This window comes from Cyprinodon variegatus, unplaced genomic scaffold (assembly GCF_000732505.1).
Source record: "Cyprinodon variegatus isolate N-32 unplaced genomic scaffold, C_variegatus-1.0 Scaffold220, whole genome shotgun sequence".
NCBI classification, from domain to species: domain Eukaryota; kingdom Metazoa; phylum Chordata; class Actinopteri; order Cyprinodontiformes; family Cyprinodontidae; genus Cyprinodon; species Cyprinodon variegatus.
In genome coordinates, this window is record NW_015150673.1 from 205221 (window position 1) to 222947 (window position 17727).

At 38.3% G+C, this 17727-nt stretch overlaps 2 protein-coding genes across 2 annotated transcripts in view; both read left to right on the top strand.

The window, feature by feature from the left end:
- The window catches only part of heatr3 (HEAT repeat containing 3), a 15083-nt gene extending 6109 nt beyond the window's left edge, over window positions 1–8974 (top strand). The window contains exons 5-15 of the mRNA XM_015380698.1: window positions 295–404; window positions 2303–2443; window positions 2517–2803; window positions 5065–5155; window positions 5276–5430; window positions 5992–6074; window positions 6179–6315; window positions 6419–6507; window positions 8112–8255; window positions 8345–8521; window positions 8676–8974. Coding sequence (XP_015236184.1) covers window positions 295–404; window positions 2303–2443; window positions 2517–2803; window positions 5065–5155; window positions 5276–5430; window positions 5992–6074; window positions 6179–6315; window positions 6419–6507; window positions 8112–8255; window positions 8345–8521; window positions 8676–8789 — 1528 coding nt within the window. The 3' untranslated portion in view covers window positions 8790–8974. The remainder of the gene's footprint in view (window positions 1–294; window positions 405–2302; window positions 2444–2516; window positions 2804–5064; window positions 5156–5275; window positions 5431–5991; window positions 6075–6178; window positions 6316–6418; window positions 6508–8111; window positions 8256–8344; window positions 8522–8675) is intronic.
- A 4447-nt stretch (window positions 8975–13421) lies between these two features.
- Window positions 13422–17727, top strand: part of papd5 (PAP associated domain containing 5) — a 32762-nt gene continuing 28456 nt past the window's right edge. Inside the window, exon 1 of the mRNA XM_015380729.1 lies at window positions 13422–14299. Within this exon, the coding sequence (XP_015236215.1) occupies window positions 13758–14299 (542 nt within the window). The 5' untranslated portion in view covers window positions 13422–13757. The remainder of the gene's footprint in view (window positions 14300–17727) is intronic.

A 17727-nucleotide genomic window follows, 5' to 3' on the forward strand; every position in this document is an offset into this window, starting at 1 on the left:
CTTTAATAAAACAAATCGGTGGAGAAAATGCTGAAACATGCATCTGTTAGCGTAGCTATATTTCCAAAAATGATCTGACTCTTCCTCATTTTTAGCCAAAGGGATGAAGGGTCTTTGTTAAGCACATAAAGCTCCAAAGGTTGCAGACCCCTGGTCTGGGCAATATTTATCTTTTAGACATTTCGCTTGCAGGAGTATTAAGAATAAAATCCGATGCTCCTTCAAAGAGTTTGATCGCCTCTATAAATAGGCTGCTCTTTAACAGTTGGTCTCACTCACCTGTCATCCCTTTAGCGAGAACAGCGGTCAGGCGGTGTCTTTGTTCAACAAATCCGGGCTCTTGGATGTGGTGGTCCAGTGTTTGGAGAGACACCCTCACAACGTGGAGCTGGCCGTATCTGCTGGTAGGTCTGAAAGAGATGGCATGATATCAGTTTATGCTGCTGAACAACAGATTTACATAAAAAAAAAGATATAATGTGTTTACAGCTGCTTTTATTTTAATCAGCTTGCAAATAATTTTTTATTTTTTATCAAATAATACCCTAAAGAAGAAAATTCATCTGAATCTTTTTTTGTTTTTCTTTTTAAAGGCTTAAAATGCAAATAAACTGTTGGTTGTTTATAATAGCAACACATTTCCTGTAGCAGGTATTTAACAAATATAACAATATTTGGATTTACGGTTGCGGTTTAGTCCAGAGGAAGTGGGTTTTTATTCAGCTGTTTTAAGCATAGAGACCAATTCTATTTCCTCCAACTGAAGTTTGGACGAAAAGAAAGATGACAGTAAAGATGTGGTGATAGCTGTGCTTTTAAACAGTGTTGTTTTCGTCAACGGTGATAAAATTATTTCATTGACGCTCCTTTCTTTCATGATGATAATGAAAACTGATGAGCTAAACATAGATCTTTAATGACGAAAACATTATGACTCGTAGGTGAGAGTTTTCGTCAACGACGAGGTTTAAAATGCATCATTGTGCTGTAATCTGTTAAACAAGCTAATCAGTATCAGCCTTGTTGCTACGTCCTGTTTGGTGACGCAGCCCAGCTGGCGTGCAGCAGTGCACATTCTGCATGACCAAAGATGGACCATGGCAGCACCGGCAGGGGTTAAATAAGCCGAAATAGTCTGGTATTGCGCACTGAACTCTAACAAACTGCTCTTCCAGCTGTGCTTGTGCAGAAAATTTTCTTTGTGAGCACTAATCCCGAGGCCACGCTTTGCTCTCCAAAATGAACATTGACTCACAGCAGTATGGCTCCTCGTGCTCTCACTACTTAATAAACTATATGTGGTTGATCATTGATAGTTTTTGTCGTAAGACTAAATCTAAGATGACTGTCGAAAACAACAATTCTTTTAAAGGTGCATAGTCAGATTATATTCCTATAAGTAAATGACTGAAAACCATTGGATATGAATAAAATAAGGTAGTTCTTATATAAAAGTCCTTTTGAAGCGCAGATTTTCTTTCCCAAGGACCCATCAGCTGCTGCTTCCAGTTCAAATCCCAGCCTGATATTAAAGGACTGGATGTTGCACGTTGGTCAAAGTTGGTTGTAGCTTTTTAGGAGCTGATGTTCTCCTAATGTTACCATTAAAAACAGGATCAGGCTAAATAAGGATAATAGTCTGACAGTCAGGTGTGTTTGGTTTTATCTCTGTAGATTTTAAGCCCAGAGGATTTTCAGAGCAACCTTTTCATGAAATTACGTATCTGATTAAATCCAGTGTTGCCCCAGTGTCGAAATGTAAAAAAATATTTTATTAATAATATTTTCCAAGTAGAACCATGATTGTAAATATCACAATCTCTTATTTATAGGTGATTAAAACAGAAAAAGTATCTAAACTTTCGATCCTCAACCAATTTGTTTTCAAAAATAAACACCTTGAAACCCCTTTGAAAAATTTGCTCGCATCTTGACTATAACCGCAGTAAACTTGGACTTAATTGGTTGAAGCGTATTTATTCCACAAAGGTTTTAGTGGACTATAGATATTTTATTTTTGGATAGACATTAAAGTAGCATCTTTATTTATTTTTTTGTTTAAAGGGTTGTAAAACCAAACTGATGTATCAAACTGTTGGTGACCTAATTTAGAAACTTTAAAGCCTCCTTTATTTTAAAAGGATTTAATGGGGAACTTTTTTTTAACCTAACATTAATGCTGTAAAGTAAAAAGAAGCTCCACCCTCAGAGGCTCATACCGCTATGACTGCAGGGTTTAAAGGTATTTTACAAGACTGTCTGATATGAACCAAACTAAGTTAGATCGCTCTCTGCTCCTCAGCTCACTGTTTGCACACTGTGACTGAGGAGAACCCTGAGCTCCTACGGAGCATGAACCCCGCTGTGCTCGGAGCTCTGGAGAAAGTGCTACTGTCATCCGAGCCAGACATGGCGCACACTCTCCTCAGGACTTTAGCTGCAGGTAAAATTCATCCTGTTTTCATGCTCATCATGAAATGACTCCAGGTCTCCTCAGTGCCTGCCTTGTATCTCAGGTACGCTGTGGAACGTGAAGACCAGCCTGCCCGCCGCCCAGCAAGCTCAGACCCTCAACGCCGTCGTGGCTACCCTGTCACAGTGCCTGGATTTAGACACGGGCGTGTTGATCCCTGAACTCAGGCGAGCAGAAGAGGCTCATTCCAGAAACACGACCCCAGCGACGGACACAGAACCACAGGCGGAGCCTGTCGAGGAGGAGATGGACAGAGAGGAGGAAGCACCCATGGAGAAGAAGAACGGCAAAACTCAGAAGGTCGACGGCGACTTCGCTGACCTGCTGCCTGTAAGCAGAATCTGATTATTAATGAACCATGTGAAGAGAATTACACCTGCTGAACATTTTTCACACTTTCTTTTATTACAGCAACAAAACTCCCCATTGTGAGTGTACCTTAACTTTTTTTCTTTTCATTTTTGGACCCCAAAAAAAAAATTCACTACAACTAATGGTATAATAAATTAGTTATAAATGTATAACTACAGCTGTTCTGCGAAGGTCTCAGCGGTTTGAAGACTAAAAACACCAAAGACGGGTCAGAGGTGAGGCTGAGGAAAATATTAAAGTAGGATTAGGCTATATATATATATATATATATATATATGCTATTTAATTTGCAACTGCAGCCACACCGAGAAGGTGCCTTCCATCTACACAGATAGTCTGAGCAAAGATGAGCTCTGAAAGATTTAAAATCTAAGTAATTTTTCTGTGAAATAAATGTAATTTCAGTTTTTTAGCAGAAAAGTAAAAAAATTTTGCCAGATCTGTCATACATCGGCATACACTGGTTAAATCTTCAAGGTGTGACAGCGCCTTAGCTGCTGAATTAGAGGTGGGAAAAAAGGATCAGTAGATCTAGTTTTTCTTTATGATGTGTCAAATTTAAAATAAGAAACTGCAATAATTCCATATTAAAGTGTGTAATGTTGAGCACTTCTCATCGTCCATCAGGTTATTTTAAAAGCAGCCTTCTGTCTCAGAGTTTAAGTAGCTCAGTTTGACGCTTTAAAGGAATAGTTCACCCAAAACATGATTAGCCTTCATTTTCTACTCACCCCCATGCTGAACAACACTCTGGAGTACTTTTTTGATATCTCAAATGCATCTGGAGATCTGGGAGGCTTCTTGCTGTCTGCTGACATTCAAATAATGGAGGTCTATGGCGCCCGAGGCAGAAAGGTCCATAAAAGTCCACAAAAAACGTGTCAATATTCCTCCATACTGCTCGTCCAATGTATTCCAAGTGTCCTGAGTGGGTAGCGTCCATAATTTACTCGAAACGAAGTCATTTAGAATGTTTTTAGAGCATAAACAGTAGTGTATAGGATTTCCTGAAAGCGCGCGCCTGCGAGTTCACGACGCTACGGAAGCCGGCAGACCAAACCAGATGAAAGTGCACATTCAGCGTCTGCTCTGCCGATAATGCAAGCGTAGAAGAAGAAATGTGCTGTTTACCTGTGCAAAGAAAGAAACAATGAAAGAAAAATGTCTGAGGACTTCAGTGTTGAGGAAGAGCATGAGTTCTTTGCCGAGCTGAATGCGCACTTTCATCTGGTTTGGTCTGCCGCAGTTTCCGTAGACTCGTGAACGCGCTTTCAGGAAATCCTATCCACTACTGTTTATGCTCTAAAAACATTCTAAATGACTTCGTTTCGAGTAAATTCTGGATGCTACCCACTCAGGACACTTGGAATACATTGGACGAGCAGTATGGAGGAATATTGACACGTTTTTTGTGGACTTTTATGGACCTTTCTGCCTCGGGCGCCATAGAACTCCGTTATTTGAATGTCAGCAGACAGCAAGAAGCCTCCCAGATCTCCAGATGCATTTGAGATATCAAAAAAGTACTCCAGAGTGTTGTTCAGCATGGGGGTGAGTAGAAAATGAAGGCTAATCATGTTTTGGGTGTACTATTCCTTTAAGCCGCCCTCACAGCTGCTGGTTTCCCCTGAATCCACCTACAGCATTTCTGAGTCTGATCTTTCACACCGTCACCCTTCTGGTTGATGAGCTAACCAAGATCAGTGTTTGGATTTAGGATGTTAACGTCTTTCTAAGCTCTCAGGTCCTTAGGAAAGAAGAAAAAAAGGAAAGTAGATCATTTTAAAACAACAGAAAGGACAAACTCTTCAACAACTGGAAGCGCTGTGGTGAAAAAGCCTCAGGTCACCCTGCGTGCAGACGGAGGTCGAGTTTGGACCGGGTGTCGCACGCCTTACGGTTCATGCAGGGACCGCTGACTGACTGTCAGTCGACGCCGGCGAGACGGATCTGTCCCTCATGGCTCCATCAGGAGCTGATCCCCAAAATCATGTTGACGTTCCGCAGTTTCCCTCTAACATATGTAGACATGGGGTTTCATCTAGTATTTGGTCATAATTGGAAGTTGCTTTTTTAAGCAGGCTGCCACCATGTCCCAGTTTAACGTGACGTATTTGAGTACATCAGCGGGAACGAATGGCGAGCGGCTGAAGCCAGACTGGGTGATGGCAGCGCCGGCGGTCTGATGTTGACTCACTTGGCTGTTTGTTTGTGTCCAGAGGGGTAAGGAGGAGCTGAGGGAAGCGACGGCCTTGCTGACAGCCCAGCAGACGTCCTTGGAGATCATTGTCAACATGTGCTGCTCTGACGGTGAGTGTTGAGGGCGCGGACAGCAGCGCTGACCCCAGGCACCCCGACCGGGGATTTGAGGAGAGAAGCAAAATAAAATCCTTCATTGTTTCCTGTTTGCATTGTTTGAATTCTGTTTAGACCCATCTGATGACGAGTGGGAGGAGGAATCGAGCAGCGACGAAAGCGACATGGCGGCGGACGGGCTCTGTGACGGAGCGTCACACCTGATGTCCCCGCTGTGCCTGTCAGCCGAGGTGCAAGGCGCCTTGATCAACTACAGCATCCCAGAAAAGGCAAACGCTCTCTGCTTCCTCCACCGCACCTCACACCTAGTCCTACTCAAACGTTGGATGAAGTCGGCCGGTGAACAGGATGTCGCTTCAGATCAGGCGTTTTGATCCAGACTTTGACTAGGCCATTGGCTCATAAATATGCTTTAGTAAAATCTACTTCAATTTACCTTAATGTTTTCCCTCCACTTTCACCAAATTCCCTGTCCCAGTTGTAGAAAGGTATTCTCCATGCAGCATCATGCTGCCACCACCGTGCTCTAGCATGGCTAAAGGTGTTGAAGGTATCAGAGAAAAGGCGGCTGAATATAAACTGATGCTATTTTTTTTTTTCAAAAAATAATAAAATATACATTCTTTTATTTCCTACTTCAAATATATAAATGTCCCATGTGTTTTGTCACATAGTTTACAGTAAATTGTTTCGTGAGAAAATGTGATAAAGCTCATGGTTATCTCTACTTGTGGAAGGCGCTGTGTGATTTTTGAGCCCCTTCTCTCTCCTCTTGTTCTTATGCTTTTAATGTTTGGCTTTTATATAAACATTTTTCCTCTTGATTCCAGGTCCTTAAAAAGACAGCCTTCCCCAGCCAAGAAGCCATTGATGTGTGCAGTGAGAGTCCATCCTGGAGGGGCCTAAAGAAGAGGTAGCTGACTTTTTTTTTTCCTTTTTCTTTTTCCCTATTCATATTAGTTGCAGCTTCAAACTTTTCTGCACCTAAACTTTTTTTTAAATGTCTCCTCTGTGCAGGATGCAGCGGGTTCAGTCCCGGGCGCTGACCTGCCTCCACAGCATCCTCTCCACCATGGATGCAGAGTCGCTTGGCGGAGAGGCAGCCCTGCAGGGAGCAGCACATCACCTGTCCTCGCTGGTGTTCGGAGCCGGAGGTTCACATTCATGACAATTTTTAGACATTAGGAATCAGTTTAGATTCATTCCATGAAAACAGAACACAGATCTGTGAATTATTGTTTCGTTATTCTGTTTCAGAAATCCCTAAAGATGAGGAGTTTCTTGAGGCTGTTATCAGCGCCATGCGTTCTCTCCTGCAGATAATGGCCTCCAAGAACATTAGCCAGGTACTGAATACGAAATGGTTCTGTCTCAGTTCAAAGTTTTCATACTTTACGGTTAATATTATATGAGATAAATACCATAGTTTAGCTTTATACAACTTTTAAGATACTTTATATCTGGATCTTTATTCCTACAACAGCCCTGTGTAACTTTTAACCCTAGCATTAATTAAATTTAGGATTTATTAAATGATTTATTGGGTCAATATTCAGCAGTTGCTGCATCTTGATGCAGGCGGTTCTTCGCTAAAACCTGCCCATGTAAATTCTGATGTAGGATTTCATCTGGAGAACTTAACGTGGCCTCAACTTTACCAGGAACTCCATGACTTCCCATTCTGCTGTTCTCTACTTTGCCAGTAGGCTGTTATGGAAGCAAATTGTTACCATATTTGAAATGAAAAATCATTTTTTAGAAATGCTTTTTCATTTTAAGAATGTGGCTGCATTGTTTGACTCATAAATGAAATTAGTAATCAATAATCCTCTTTGCATTTTCATTTTCTTCTTCAGCACTGCACATCCTTTTACTTATTAAAATTAAAAAGAAAAAGACATTTGAGATTTGAGATTTATTTTTCAAAATGTATCCCAGCAAATACATACCAAAATTCAATTTGAAAAGTCAAATTTGAAAATGAAAAAGCATTTCCAGAAATGGTTTTTAATTTAAAGAATGTCGCTGCATTATTTGACTCAAAAATGAAATTAGTAATCAATCATCCTATTTGCATTTGCATTTTCTTTTTTAAGACTGTGCATTTTATGCCATAATCAAAGAGAAAACACAGCGGACTTTTCGTTTTCGTGGTTTGCCTGCAAAGTACTGTCCATAACTCGAAAACGAAAAAGCATACTGAGTGGCGTCAAGTAATGCAGCCACATTCTTAAAATGAAAAAAACATTTCTGAAAATGCTTTTTCATTTTCAAATTTTACATTTCAAATTGAATTTTGGTATGAATTTGCTGGGGAACATTTTGAAAAATAAATCTCAAATGTCTTTTTCTTTTTCATTTTAATTAAGTAAAAGGATGAGCAGTGTTGAAGAAAATTAAAATGCAAACAGGATAATTGATTACTAATTTCATTTATGAGTTAAACAGTGCAGCCACATTCTTAAAATGAAAAAGCATTTCTGAAAATGCTTTTTTATTTTAAATTTGGTAACGATTTGCTCCCATAGGCTGCTGCCTGTCACTTTCAGGGGAGCTAAACCTGGAAATTACAGGTCTAGCGCCCCTGGTGGCTATGACAGTGGGTTTTTTTCTGATGTATTTTATTGTTGCCTTTCCTGAAAACTGTGCAGTTTCAGATTGCTGTATTTTTACAGCTACACACAATACAAATATCTATTATAGAACCATTTTGACCTTAAACATGTAAACAATTGGAAGAAATAAGATAAATTCTGAAGGACGAACGGTATAGAAAACTCTTGGTAAACGTCTGTAATAGATCTATTTGTCATGTTAAAAAAATCCAAAAGCAAACTATTTAATCTCGTTTTATAGGTAACACATATAAATAGATTCTGATTTGTAGCTTTGATTCAAGGTTTTATTCATGAAGACACTCGCTGTTGGGTGTTTTTTTTTTTTTTTTCAGTGCATGACCCCCCAGCAGCTGATGAGCCTGAGCGAGGCAGCCACCTGCTGCGACATCGTCAGCGTAAGGGTTAACGCCGTCGCCATTCTGGGCATCACTGGAAGCACGTTAGCCAAAGAAAAGGGCACGGCGCAAACCCTGCAGGTATCGCTTCTTTTTCCTGTTAGTTTGCTTCAAATCCATATTTTTTGATCCCGCTCTGAAGTTTTTCTATTTATTTTTTGCTCCCCCAGATGATCGGAAACGCCTTGCTTCAGGTCGCTACGAAAGATTCCAACCTGGTTGTGAACGGAGAAGCTCTGGACGCTTTGTTTGACGTGTTTGCCGATGGCGAGGAGGCAGAAACAGCGGCTAAAACCATCAGCCTATTGCCTGCACTTAAGGCACTTCAGCCAGTCTTCAAGGCTAAGGTTTCTACAGATGAGCTAATTATTGATTTACAGTTTTTGATTATTTTCAGTTTCTTTTGTACAATTTCCCCCAAAAAATGGTCAGATTGAATTCATTAGTGTCTAATTTCTCCAATAAGTCAAGATGTTTATCTGTCTTCTGTTTCCTCGATAGATCCGTAAAGAAGGACGGGGTAGTTACAGCCCTGAGCAGCTGTGCGTGTTGGACAACATCAAAATCAACCTAAGGAGATTTATCGGTTATCTGGAGAAGCTGGTGAAGAAATAAGGACTTTGGGTTCTTCATACTGTGAGTCGTGGAGACGGTATGAGAAGGATTGGATGTGAAAATATCAGTTATTTATCTATTTTTTTTTTTTTTTATTAATTATCTTTTTTTCTCCATTTTTCTTTGCTTGGTAAAAGTTTTAATATTTGTCCAAAAGAAGAGGTGATGACATATCAGCTAGTGTGGAAAAAAAAAGTGTGAGAAAAAGTTGAATAAGAGTGCAGTTAATAATTCATTGGTATCCTTTAACATCCCAAGTGGTAGAAGGAGGCCTACTTTTGTTGTGAGAAAACCACAGACTGCTGCTCTTATTTGGAGTTTAACGGTAAAATGATCCATAAAAAGTGGTTTTATTAAAGTAATGATATTACTGGGATATTTTAGGTGCCGTTGGTTTCGAGAGACCTTTTGAAATCGGGCTTTGAAGGCCACATTTGTAGTTTTGTATTCTTTTAAAATGGCTGCACAGATGTTTCAGCTCATAGAGAAAAGCTTAAAATGCCTCTTAAAGATAAAGGAGATTAAATGACCTCTTCCACACTGAGCCTAGCTGAGGTTTAAACACCAATTCTTCTCTCCCCTGAGAACAAAAGGAGGCCCACAGCATGATGCTGCCATCGTTGATGTTGGTGTTTAAATGGTGGGTCCATCATATTTGGCCTCACCTTCTTTACACCTTTACTGAATCCCTCCATGGTCTGTTGCAAACTACAAAATGGATTTATTGCCTTCTTTCAAACTTGGATTTTCATCTTGCCATGCCTCCGTTTTATTTGTAAAAAAGACAATAAAAACCACTTGTTCCTAATAATGTCCTCCTTTGTTTATTTACCTTATAAGATTCCAGTGAGATTCTAATATGTTTGTTACAAGAGAAAATTGAACATTGTTAAATTGATCTGAGTATTTTCACACGGCTAAGTTCACAAGGGTACAAAGCTGACATGTTATTAAAAAGGCTTTTTTTTTGTTTTTGGAATTTATATTTCTTTACATCCAAACTTCAAAGCTTCTTAAAAGCAGTTTTTTTTTCTCAGAAAAATGACTTTCTGCACTTATTATTGAAGGGAGCAGGAATTAGCAGGGACCGCAAAGGGTGCTAAACTTGTGTGAAAGAAACTAACTTATCTAATTCAACCAAGCTATGAAAAAAAACTGATGCATCATATTGAATCTCAAGCTCAGATTTAAAAATGTTCAGCAGTTTGTGTTCATTTTATCTAGAACTTTTTCCCACATGCATGAAGTTCTTAGCAATAATGCAAACATTAGTAACCATCCTAACCAGATTGGAGTAAAGGGAGATGTGACGTTCCACCTGGAAATATTCTTTACACATTTTTAATTTTCTTCCAAAATGTCAAAAATGTACAAACTTGTCAAAAAAACTAGACGTATGTAATCAAACCACTGAAAATCGATAGACTTTTTGTTTGTTGAAGGTCTTATTCCAAACTCTTTGTGATGAAATTAGCTTGAAATAATTTCTTCTAGAGGAAAGCACATTTTAATCTAAGAAACAGAAATAATCCAGAGCCAGCTCATTAAATTAGAAAACAATGAAAATAGGTTATTTTACTAGTTCAACTTAAGTCAAATTTTATTTATAAAGCGCTTTTCATACAAATAATATAGTTCAAAGTGCTTTCCACAAGTAAAACATTACCCCATTGTAATCCAACATAGAATAAACATAATTACACCCCATCACCAACGCACACACACTACACACACAAACAGACCAACAGATATTTTCAGACTGAGGGAAAGCTAATAAAAAGGCTGAGTGCAGAAACTCATGTAGATTCATTACAGAAAGATACTTTACATTAACTCGAGACATATTTAGATGCTTTATGGTTCACAGAGAAACCAATAAAAAAAAATATTAGAATGTAAATGCGAGATTATGGCCGACACTTATGAGGAAGAATGATGACTTGAGAGTTATAAAGCCAACGTTCAAAAACAAAGAAGTTAAAAAATGCAAGTTGAAAAGCACAAATGTAACTTCCTGTTAAATCAAAGCAGACTCTAGAGGTTGGTTTGGCTGTAGGTCACAAATCCGAACTAAACAAGAAATATAAATGAGAAGTATAAGAAGATAAAGTCTGTGTTATTGAATAAAACAGCTGGTTTACAAAAGATTAAAGATGATCATTCTTATTTTTATCTAATTTATAGCTTATCCTGTAAGAATAAAAAGCAACGCTTAATTATTTAGTTGTAGGTTTTCTGAAAGGTTTTACCGGAATCTCTAGCTTTGCCTTTACAGTGTTTTAGGGAGGAAGATATTTCCTTTTTTTCTTCTTTCTTTTTGCCAAGTAAATCCAGATTTTTACTTAAAAGTGAAAACCTGTGTTTTTGTACCATTTTAAGGAGTTCTGGAAATTGAAATTAAGTAAGAAATCATCCCACTATTGTAATGCCGAAAGATGAAGTGACTGATTTTGTTTAAGACTTAGACAGATTTATTTGTCATTTTGTTTACACAAGTGTAAATTAAAAAGAAATTTCATTTAGAACAGCTCTCTAGACAATTACATTTTTTTAAAGTGCAGTCTTGAAAAATAGTAAAAAAAATATATATATATAAAAAAAAAAACAGTAATATAAACATATGACTAAATTTACAGTTCTAACATTTCAGTTTATATATATATAATGATAAAATATAGTAAATATAATAAAATAACCCATTTTACAAAACATTCAGCAGTCTAATAGCAGAACCCTAAAGCTTCTTTAGGGTTTTTCTATAGGAAGCCTAAAGCTCTAAGAACACACAGATTGGTTGTAACTGGTTAGATTTATCTAGTTACATTTACTTCAGTGACCTTTTGAAAGCAAAATAACTTCTTCATTGCACTAGACCTTTTTTTTCTTAAGTTAAATCATGAAGTGTCTCTACTGTTTAATAAGTAAAATCACCAGCTGCTCTCATTGCCACGAATTTCACTGAATAAACAACAAGCTTGTTTTCAACAAATATCCATCCAACTGTGATACCATCCTGGAGGAAAATCAGCTGGGCTGCTGCCATCATCAACTTTAGTTATAGAGGAGAGAGTTGGGTCTGTTTTTCGGTGCTTAGTCCTGTTCCTCTCCTAGAAATATTTATGGGCTCAGCTTTTACTGTGACTAACTCTATTTCAACCTTTTGATATAAAAAAACTGACTCAGAGCTTGTCTGCTTAGCTGTTTCCTAGACAGATCCACCTATGGGGCTAGTTTACTGTTACCTTTTCTAACAAAGTAATTATAGATCAGTGCTTCTATATTTCCTTTTTAATGTGTCTCCTGTCCTCTCAAACACCAGTAGGGCTTGGAAGAACACAGAGCCTGGTTCTGCTGGAGGTTCCTTCCTGTTAAAAGGGAGTTTTTCCTCTCTACTGTCTCTGCATGCATGCTCTGTTTGAGGGATTGCTGTAGATTCAACAACACAATTCGAGTCCCACTTTCTCTGTCGCCACATGCCCATCCAGGAGGAGTAAATCTGGCAAGGTCAACAAACTGATGCCATCAGGTGGGTTTCCTTATAGAGAAAACCTTGAACCAATGTGCCTGTGTGATCTAATTAAATTGTCTTTCTCAAGTCCCTTGGGATGACATTTTGTGAAATTGTGCTATAGAAATAAGCTGAATTTAGCCAAAAATATATATATACTTTGAAGTTTATATTGAAGGATTTATTGTGTGTAAACAATCTTTACTGTTATTTATGACCTGCTAAGGCTATTGTTCCGGTTCTAAGTTTTGGTTTATTTTTCTTTAAAATTTTGATAAGAAAGAGTGCCACATCTTTCTCAATGTGTTGTGTTTTTGTCATAACTTTTGTTCTGCTTCTTTGTTTTAGAATTTAACATACCAGAATTGGAACTTAAGTTTTCTTTCTGTCTGTTTGGATCATTTTTAATCAGATTTTTTAATTAATTGTTGACATTCAAATACCTGAACCACAGCGTTTTCAAGATCTGATTCCTAAGGATGTTAGCGGGTCCCACTTGGATCCCCGTTATACATCGCGGTTCCTGAGTGGCCTTTTTTTTTTTAAATCATATACATTCTCACTGCTGTTGGATAATTTCTGGAAGGGCTACTTTCTCATTTTAAATTGCAAAAATATATGGGAATCGTACTAAATCGTACACAAGCTATTTTTTTTATTTTTTATATTTAACAACTGAAATATATATATATATATATATATATATATATATATGGAGATAAACCTCTTTATCAAAATATTTTTAAAATGTTGATGCCTTGTCCCCCCTTGTCCCCAAAAAAATATTCTTTGATTTCCAACCGATTTTAATTGCAAGACTTATAATAATCTGTAGAATACGATTTCCATATTATTATAATTTTTTTTAACTCTTCACTATTATGTTATTTTTATACATTCTTCTAAGGTCCACATTTGTGTGGCCATTTTTTCTATAATCTTCTGTAACACCAGAATTTCCCCTTTGTGGGACAATAAAGGAATGGATATGGATATATATATATATATCCGTGTTTGTTATGTAATAGTACATAAAAAAACGTAAATGTATGTTGCGTAATCGCCGTATCCCCGCCCCCTTTTTCACTCGCAGTGCGCATGCGCAGTAGCGGTGTTGACTCCGCCATCGGTGGAAAGGAACACTCTTCTAGTCGATCCTCGCACGCTTCAACATCTTTAACAGCAAGTTGATCCTCGAATAGTGTTTTTATCAGCTGTCTCGCTCTCTCGTTTTACTATGTGTGGATGAATTAGTCCGAACCTTCGGTGTTTAACGTGATTTCTCAAACGCGTAGTTTTTATTTTTAGTTTTTTTCCCTCTCGTAATCTAGAAGTAACGGTCAGTGGAGAACCTGAGCAGGCTAGCTAACGTTAGCTAGCGATCTGGCTAGCTGCACACGAGCTGAGCGCTGCTCAGTGGTGGGGTGGTGGGGGGGGCTTTTTGCCTACATTGGCGTTTGATGGATCCGAGAATCGCCTGGTTTCAACCAGAACAACGGGGACCCGCTAACAACCTGTGGATGCAGATCTGGGAGACGACGCAGGGGTTCGGGTATTTGCACGTCAACAGCAGCTACTCCACAGGATCTCAGAGCCTGAAAGCGACCGTGAGCGACGGGGCATCGGGAGCCGTTCTTTGCAGAAACGGGACGCTCGACTCTCACATCGGCGGTGGAGACATCAAGGCTCAGAATACCTCCACAGGGGACAGAGAGATGACCGAGCAGCGGGACTTTATACCACTGGACAACAGCAACCACAACAACCAAGCCGCGGGCAGGGGCGGTGCTGGTGGTGCGGGGCAGCAGGGCGGTGGGGTCTCTGTGGTTTGGAGGGGACTCACGGACGGACACCCTAATAAAAGGAAGAGGGACAACAAAGCGAGCACTTTCGGATACAATTCCAGTCTTTTGAACAATGACAGCGGCTCTAACACGGAAAGATATGAAGGTTACACGGGCACGCCTTGGAAAGTCAGGAACTACTCTGAAGGAGTTGTTGGGTAAGAGTGAGTCTGTTGAAGATTGACCCACACCTGCTGCTTGCAGGCCAACTCAATCACTCTTTAAACCTACTACAATGTTTATGTACATGTTTAATATCAAAGGAAAAATACAAAAGCTGAGGTTGTTCATCTAACCTGAACCTCTGGTTTATTTCCACTCAACGTGTTTAATTTGTTCTGCTGCTGAAAATGAACTAGTTTGTAGAGTTAGGTGCTATCTGAGTTTAAAAAGTAGACCACAGTAGATCAGCTGAAGGTATTTCCAGGTTCTGAATGTCACTCCTTAAAAGGGGAAGTGTCATTGAAGCAGAAGTTGAGTTTGTGATTAGATTAGAAAGTTGTTAGAAATAATGTTTGATTTCAGCTAAATGATATCGATCATCTCATATTTGGTATATTTCAGGTATGATGGTGAAGGTTCCCAGTCATCCAGGTCATGGTCATTCTAAAAAAAAAAAAGAAAAGCAATCCACTGTACTTGGTTTCTGAGTTTGAAGATGTTTCAACTCCCACACAGGAAGCTTTTTCAATTCAAAATGTCAAGAATAGCGCTGAGTTTGAGGTTTTATACAGTCTTCAAAACAAAAAATAGTTAAGAAAAGCAATTGTCAAAATGAATAGAAAATCAATATATATGCAGAAGATGCCATATGATTGTGGAAATGTCACTTAAGCTGTTAATGGTTCATAAACAACTGTTTAAAGTTTAAATGTCTAAACTAAAATAAGAGGAGAAAAGAAAATGTCTCATTCTAGTTCTTCTTTGTTCTGATTATGAACCCAACAAGAGAAAAAAAAATGTCCGTCTGATGGATCGCAATGTCTATGAAGGCGTTTCATTATAAAACCTGTTAATCTGCTCTCAATTGATATGAATGTGAAAGCTGTGAAACATCTGAGACATGCAGGATAGAGGGCCTTGAGGAGCAGGTTGAAAAAAACACTGGTCTAAACAGTAGATTTGAATAAATGACGCTTAAAGAAATGATAAACTGTTTAAATTAACATTTTCCCCACTTGTGGATTGAGAAATAGAAATTAAATACCTATGGAGTGGGATGTTTAGTGATATAAATCATATTTCTTCAAGGAACCGGTGTCCTGAAGAAGCCTATTTTAACATTGTATATTTTTTTAGAGCAGTCGGTTATGTTGCTCTGTTTGCTCCTGCACATTTTTTACTAAAGAAAGACTCTAAAGGAGTATTGAAGATGTTTTAATCCTCACCTTTATCATTTTTATGGTAATGCCACAAAATATTATAAGATTTTAGATATAAATCACAAAGTCCCATGGACATAATTCTGGGGGTTGATGGGTGGGGACATGTCACCTGTATGTTTTACTGCCCCAAAACAATGTAAAGCTACAGGACCGCCCACAATCTCCTGATTGGCCCACCATCTTTTATTGTGTAATTGGCTGTCACTCCTGAGAAGCTAACTTTACAAAGATTTGGCTACGTTCACACTGCAGGCCTTACTGCTCAATTCCGATTTTTTCTGAAATCTGTTTTTTTTTTTTGCGTTGCCGTTTATATTTCCAAATATATGCGACTTGTTTGTGATCTCCTGCATGAACTGTATTCATACAGCTTAAGTATCCTGCATGTGCAGTAAAGGACACAATGACGTCACAAGCCAGTGTGCTCTGTGTTTACAGGATTAAACATGGATGGTAGCGCTGGGGCATATCTAGTGATCTTTCCAAACCTTAAATCCGCAATCTTTTTAAGATGGTTAAAAAAATATTGCTGTCCGCATCATCATCTGCCACGGTGTTTGTTTTTCCTGCCGCTTCTGTGTAGCAAGACGCAGAATAGTGACCTATGTCGGTCACTAATGGCGTTCAGGTCGGATGAATGCGACCTGGCCGTTCAGACACAGGTCACATTCGACAAGACCAGATTCATATCGGATCCAGGACCACATAGCCAAGGGCCTGGGTCGAATTGGAAAAGATGGGATCTGTGTTGTTCACACAGCCATGAAAAGATCAGATCCAGTTTGCATGTGGGCAGAAACATCGGATTTGGGTCACTTCATTTTGCGGTTTGAACGTAGACTTTGATGCACTACTGAATCGGGTCTGTGATTGGATGGTCAAACACGCTGAAGTTAGTTGTATGAAAAAGTACTTGCGTCCCTTAACTTATGAAATCAAATTTTCATCCATGCCCAGTCCTACTCCGTGCGTATAAACTTTGCTTGTGTTCTGGTTGCAGCACTTTTTACAGTTATATGATCTTCAATACCATCTGCACTACTTTAGCAGACGGTAGTGTACTTTAGTGTCTTTAGTCCTACAGATGATAAAGTGGTCAATACCTTGAAACATAGCAAAACCAAATTTTTTCTGAGCGTTTGTAGGTTAACGGTAGGGCTGCTACTAAGATCATTTTTCTGATGGTTTAATCTGTCAATTACTTTTCAGATTTATAATTGGAAATCAAAGGGTACCTTAAAGTTTTTTTTTAAATATACAGAATTTAAAACTGGTTAAACTACAACTTTTCCACTTGTGGAGTTCTGAATAGAGCATATTGACATAGAGAAAGTTCTATTTGTATTTTTGGTATATTTATTGGTATAATTACTGCTCTTAGTGGGTTTCTCTGTCAGCTAAAGGCATGTTATAGAGCCTCTATACTCTAGGTAACAGTCAATCGATAACTAAATGAATTGACGATTATTTCAATAATCGATTAATGACCATTAATACAATGAATTGTTTCAGCCCTATTTAACATTCTAGTGGTTTTTTTTGTTATTAGGTGAAGAAACATGGTATTGCTTTTATAGTCCGTTTTATATTTGGGGAAGTCTAATTGAATAGACTGTAGGATATTTTTAACTCTTGTTAAAATAATAATGCTTAAAAATAAAAAGCAGGTCCAGGTCATAGATGTAGATGAAGATGGACCAACTGACTCATCCCTTTGAGTTTGTCTCTGTGTTTAAAGTCGTTTCTAGGTGGGGTTAAAAGGGCCAACAATGAAAGAAAACACAAATAATAAAGTGTCATTATGTGTAATTAAAATAATAAAAAAAAAAAGCCAATCTGCAAACAGGGGTGGGGCTGTTTCTGCCCTTTCGAGAGACTTAGGGGTCTCTTTTAGGACAGCAACTAACGATTATTTTGCAAATCGATTAATCTGCCGATTACTTTTTCAGTTAATTGATTAATAATCGGATAGCAAAGGGTTCCTTAAAGAAGATTTTTTGCTAAATTAAACCCGATACTAACACATTTCCACTTGAGGAGTCCTGAGTAGAGCATATTGAAAGTAAGACATTTTTATTTTATTTTTTTTTACATTTTCATAAATACATTTTTTATTTTATTATTATTATTTTTTTTACAATTTTGGTTTAATTACTGCTTACTGGTTACTGTGGCTGCTAAAGGCCCATTGTAGAGTCTCT